Below are 5,916 nucleotides of genomic sequence, written 5' to 3'. Positions count from 1 at the left end.
ATATAAATAACATTTTAGTCACACAAATGAATTTTATTAACTATTTTGATTGTGGGTTGGGTTGGGCATATAACAGTTTGGCAAAGGCCAGCCTTCCTCAATAGTTTAGATTTCCAGCTTCCACCAGCCCCAGCCAATTGTGTCCAGCACTGCAGTCCAGCAGCCTCTGGGTGGCACCAGGTTTGGAAAGGCTGGTGTACAGAGAGAGATTTGGTCACAGGTGGTGGCTGTCCTCTAATCAGAAATGCTCAGCTGAGTCCAGACGTTCTCCACTGTCCAACTCAGGTCTGAAAGATGGAAGTATTTTAAATGGTCACAGTCTATGGGCAGAATTAAATACTGAAGTCTTGAGATTGGTTCCCCTCTGGATTCCATTAGGCTGTCTACAGTTACAATAAAAAGGAAATGATTGTTTTCCTATCAGGTATAGAGTAGAGACCCAAGTCTTAGAGGAGCATCTGCCTGATGGCGCTCTCTGTATGGACCACTGGTCATCCTTTGGGATTATCCCTTTCATGGTTGCTCAGATTTTCCAGCCATTGCTTCCTTTTCCACCTGTCCTTCCACTCTCCACTTAGCTTTCTTCTCTGCGTTTATCTTCAGCAGCGTGTCTTCTCTTTTGACAGCCTTCAAAAATAAGAACATCTGGTTGGTAACATTCCCTACAGCAGAGAACCAGGGTAAAGATCACAAGAGCCCCACACAGCTGACTCTTTCTGGAGCAGCCCCCAAGTGCAGGCATCATTCGTCAGTGTTTGAAAAAGAAATTTTTCTTAAGGATTTTGGGAGAAATATAGAGAACTCAATTTCAAATTAGAAACATGAGAAACTTGGGCAGATCCACACCATATATTAAAAACACGTCCAATGCATGTTGAAAGCCTATGACTTCTTTCCAAGAATCCTGGGAACTGTAGTTTAGCCTTCACAGAGCTACAATTCACAGGATCCTTAACAAACAGCTGTTCCCATGAATCTTTGTGGCAAGTCATGTGCCGTACTTTAAATGTACATTAAATGTGCTTTGAATCTTAGGCGTGGCTCTACTCCAAGACAAATCAGAATCGACAGATCTGTCCATCTCTGGCAGTAGTCCTATACAGGTGGGATCCCTCGCAGGGAAGCCCCTCTCAAGTAGACACAAACAGCAAGGCATGTAGAAGCACTGGCGGAGGAAGAGGGGGCGGCGGGTGGAGCACACCACCCCCAGCAGCACGATCCCGGTGGGGTTCCATTGTGGTTGCCCCCCCCACGCTGGGTGCCACGACCCCAGGCCGTGCACTACACCCCCGTGGGCAGTGCACCATGCCCCTGGGCAGAGCACCAGCCACGCCACGCCTGCTCTTTGCCCCCCCCCCCAGTGCCAGAGCATGAAGCTCCGCCACTGGGTAGAAGCGAGAATCTTCACAAACGTATGTGAACCCCTCTCTTGTATGTGTTTAAAGCACGTTGGGGTGTATTTCTTGGTCTGAGAAACAAATGAAGTCAATTCCTTTACCATTTTACCAGAGGCGATCATGGCCATGCATCCTAGCAGAGTCAATGCAATCATGATGTAGCAGATTCGGATCCTCAGCTGGCTCTGAGCAGCCTTGAGGACTTCAACTCTGGAAAACAATGGCATTGTAGTGTCATTGACTATTCTAGTCTCCAGGTGGAACCTCCTGGTTGTTTAGGGACTCCATCAGCTCCAAGCAACATAGCCAACGGTCAGGGATGGTAGGACCTGGAGCTCATCATGTCTGGTGAAGGGTGAGAGCCACCCGTGATCTAAAGTATATCCTCTCTTCAATTAGCACAGCACAGCACAACACCACCCTAGATACTATGCCACCAAGTACAAAGTACCACATGTTGTCACGTATCAACTTTCGGGCAACAAGTTTTGAAATCAGGCCCCCAAAACTGCACTCCCCTCCCCCTCCCCTCTTCTGGCACAGCTGCAGGTATATATGATTCTATGATATTGGAGCTACCACAATAGTTAATTGATCTCTGGTTTTATTTATTTTTTCTGTGCTTTTTGCAATATCATCTCATGTTTTCTTGCTGTAAAGCGCTGGGTTTTTTTATGAATAGCAATATACATTTTTATTACTATAAATAAACATATTAATAATTTTTTGGAAGGAGGCAACAGCAAATTTATTTCGGCTTTCCCCCGCTCTCCAACATTTGTGTGTTACTATCAAGCACCATACAGATGAACCATGATAAAAATGCTGCAGAGATCCTCTGTGTACCTTCTCATGGAAGCAGCTGAGTGCTACAGTAATTTGCTTTGCTAAATTTCTCTCAAAAGCAAGTGGAAGCGGTTATGGATAAACGAATGCTTCCAACTTGGTTTGGTTTATTTTTGGACGGAGACAATGATCGACGCCCACACACTGAACTTCCTGTATTACACACAGCCTGGGTGAAGCCCTTCCAGAGAAAGTACACACTTGCCATTAAATGTATTTTGGGTGACAAGGGAATTAATGGCTGCGCAGGCGTTATTATGAAGAGCAAGCGAGAGAGAGAGAGAGAGAGAGAGAGAGAGAGAGAGAGAGAGAGGAGTCAGGATTTAGTTCTCTCTGCTTAGAGACAGGATGTTGCTTCTGAGGCAGCAGATGGGTGGAATGATGCAACAAAATGCGACAGGGTCTTAACTCTCATTTCACTGGTCTTGCTACCACCCCTTGTTTCACAAATCTGGCAGGATGCCTCTGAATCCCAGGAGCTGGGGATCCCAAGTGGGGAGAATGCTGCAGGTGCCCTCAGGACTTGCTTGCAGGCTTCTCAGTGGGGCACCTGAGAAAACGGTGTGCAGTGTCCTTTTACTGTTGAATGAGCACTTTTAGTTAACGATGTTTCTTTTTTAAAAAAATTCTGATGTATTCTAAATTTGGCATGGTATGGGGTTTTTTTTGGGGGGGGGGGGAGGAAGCAGCTTAATAATCATGCTAGGGTCATATAAAGAAGCCATGAAGGCTGCACTTGATCCCTGGGCCCTTTCCTTTTAAGGATATTGTAATAAATAACTAGCAAACCCCAGTGGCTACTTACGACAAGAGGTGTGGGATGTCTTCTTCTTTTTTAAACCGTCCCAACCACAGCAGTACCTTTTTGTCAAACTTGGTTGGTCTTCTTTCATTTCTGAATGCTCTGTGACCTTAAAAATATAACCAAAGTTCAGTAGTTGTTGGTTCCAACTGCATCCAGAACAGGATCCTTGATTCCCCCCCCCCCCCCACTGAATCAATGGATAGGATTGACCACTCTAAATAATTGCCTTGTAGGATGGGATTTGTGGATCATCCCTTTCCAGCAGGCAGGTGATGGAAAAGCCACAAGTACTTTTCAAGGTGAGATGACGTTTTCTTCCCTTAAACTTTGGTTAAAGGGCAAAAGGGCGCGGGGGTGTGTGTTCCCCCTTCCTTTCCCTCCACCCAATTTAAAAAAACACACAGCCCAGATGGAAATGGCAAATGTCTCGTCTCCCTTTAGTAATTCTCTTCACTGAAATCAATAAAGCACACAGCTCCCAGAACAAGCTATGCAATGAAAAGAGTCTCTAAATGATTTATAGTTTGTGGGAAGAAAGTACCCAGAATAAATTGCTAAGCCGGGAAGTTATAAAAATGCTGCTGCAGCCCCACTGGGTACATACTTCAAGAAATAGATTATTTAAAAGAAGATTTTAAATTTCATTTAAAATCACCTTTCTTCATTTCTACCCGTCTACCTTCTGCAAGGAAATAGAAAGACTTTTACAAGAGAAAGAGAAAAATCATTGCCTGCCTCTCACGTCTTCCGTGATTCAGAAGTGAGCTGTTGTTTTTTTGCTTTGGTTTTCTAATAACTAAAACAGGGGGGACCAAGCTGGGTGACAGATCAGGAGTGGAATTAGATGCAGTTCAAATTCCCTGCTTCAACTCTGAAGATTGTTTGGTGACCTTGGACCAACCACCATCTTATTTCTTTCTTTCATTTATTAGGCACCCAGTAACAGCAGATTTTGAAAAAAAGTTTGCACACGAGGGAATCTGGCCCTTAGGTGAAAAAACCTCCCTACCTCCGGCTTACTGTTTTCCTAATATTTTATTTATTTGAACTATTATTTGAACTATTTCTATATCACATAACTCCAATAGTCCAGACCCTCCAAGTGTCCCTATTTTCCAGGGACATCCATGATTTAGAGACGCCATCCCAGTTTCTGATTAGATCCCAGAATCTCCCACTTTTTCTTAGGATGTCCCTGTTTTCACTAGATAAATATTGGAGGGTACAGAGTTATCCAACCCCCAAGCCTTCTGAAGGCATTCTTGTATAGGGAATGTTTTTAAATGTTGTATTATGTTTTTATTTATGTTGGAAGCTGCCCAGAGTGGCTTGGGCAACCCAGTCATATGTGTGGGGTATAAACAGTAAAACTATCATTATGGAATGGGGAGTCCCTATTTTCTTCAGAGAAATATCAGAGGGTATGATAGTCTCCAAGCAGTTTGGAAAGGTACAATACCAAAAATAAATAAAAGCCGGTTAAAACTATAAAATCAAACCTCAGTTAAACAAATGCTAGCTGGAATGACAAAAAAACAAAAACAAAAAATCTTCAGTAGATGCTGGTTGTTCAACAGGTAGAGAGCCTGCCTGGACTTAACTGGGAGGGACTTGTACTAATTTGGGCACGTAATACTGAACACAGGGCTTCTGATTGATAAAAGCTGTGCTCTAAGCCATGGGGGACCATTCACAGTGACTCCCCCAAGGATCCCAGTGACTTGGCAGGGAATAGACAGGATTAGGTGGTCCCTTGGACCCAAGTTGCTATGGGCCTGATAAAGTAATGCAAGAACCCTGAACCTGGCCTGGAAGCATGGGAACAGCCAGCACAAGCTTTTGAGCACTGGACTTGTGTGATGTCGATTGTCTGTTCCCATCAACGGCCTAGCTGCAGCATATTTTACCAGCTGGAGTTTCTGGACAAGGGAAGGATGGTTGGATGGCACATTCGTGTGCGTGCACACACACACACTGCAGTATAATTGAGACTTGAGGTTAACATTGTGTGGCTTATGGTGGGCAGACTATCCCTTTACAAGAACGGTTGCCTGCTGTGCCCTCCCCCATGTATATTCCACTTGTTCCATTACTTTTCACACACACACAAACTCTAAACAGCTTTAGAACTGCTCTTACCAACCTGAAAAAGTTCTAGGAGATGCCAGCCTACTCTTCACTGAGCCCTCCGTTTCGGGCAAAGGGGTTGTCCTCGCCAGTGTCATTCCGGTGCCATGGCTCCTACAGAAAGCACCTGTTTTCCACAGTGTGGCTAGAGGCCTGTGTCCAAACAACCTTGCAAACATGCTGGCAGCCTCAGTGCTCCCTTTGGAGTTCTGGCTATGTAGGCAACACAGGAGCAATTGAGTCTGTTGACTGAAGCAAGGCAGTATGGAACAGGCCGCTCCCTCCTGAGGTGACTCAGAGGCAAGTTCAGCCTTGGAGGTTTTCTTTCTGGGTTAAAGCTGATGATCATTATATTATCTTGAACCTTCTCCCAGTTAGATCTCCAGAGTAACAGTGACAACATCAATCAAATCTGCTTCCTTTGGCTGTGTACACACCATATATTTAAAGCAAACCCCACCTTCCAAAAAAGAATCCAGGGAATTGTAATTAACCCCTCATAGCACTGGATTTAGGGTGGTGCAGGCAGCTCCGCCATACAGGACACTGAACCAAGAGGGTGCAAAATTGAGAAGATCCATTTTGGGGTGCTAAATTTTGATCTCACACAGTGCGCCATACAGTACTACAAAAGATTACCAAAGACCACACCTGCCCTCACAGATATACAATTCCTAGCACCCTTAACAAATTACAGGATTCTTGGTGATTGTGCTTTTAGAAGTACTGTAAATGCGCGTT

At 44.6% G+C, this 5,916-nt stretch overlaps 1 protein-coding gene across 1 annotated transcript; it reads right to left on the bottom strand.

The window, feature by feature from the left end:
* Window positions 1-513: 513 nt before the first annotated feature.
* LOC309361345 (protein FAM162B-like) lies at window positions 514-5,579 on the bottom strand (the record flags this gene model as incomplete). Its single annotated transcript, XM_081896214.1, has 4 exons — window positions 5,192-5,579; window positions 3,049-3,154; window positions 1,499-1,607; window positions 514-627 (listed from the first exon to the last, which is right to left on the bottom strand). The coding sequence occupies exons 1-4, from the start codon at window positions 5,352-5,354 to the stop codon at window positions 514-516; spliced, it is 492 nt and encodes a 163-aa protein (XP_081752340.1). The 5' UTR covers window positions 5,355-5,579.
* Window positions 5,580-5,916: the final 337 nt, after the last annotated feature.

Source organism: Podarcis melisellensis (assembly GCF_964234715.1).
Source record: "Podarcis melisellensis genome assembly, chromosome: Z".
NCBI classification, from domain to species: Eukaryota; Metazoa; Chordata; class Lepidosauria; order Squamata; family Lacertidae; genus Podarcis; species Podarcis melisellensis.
This window is presented reverse-complemented; position numbering and strand designations above follow the sequence as displayed.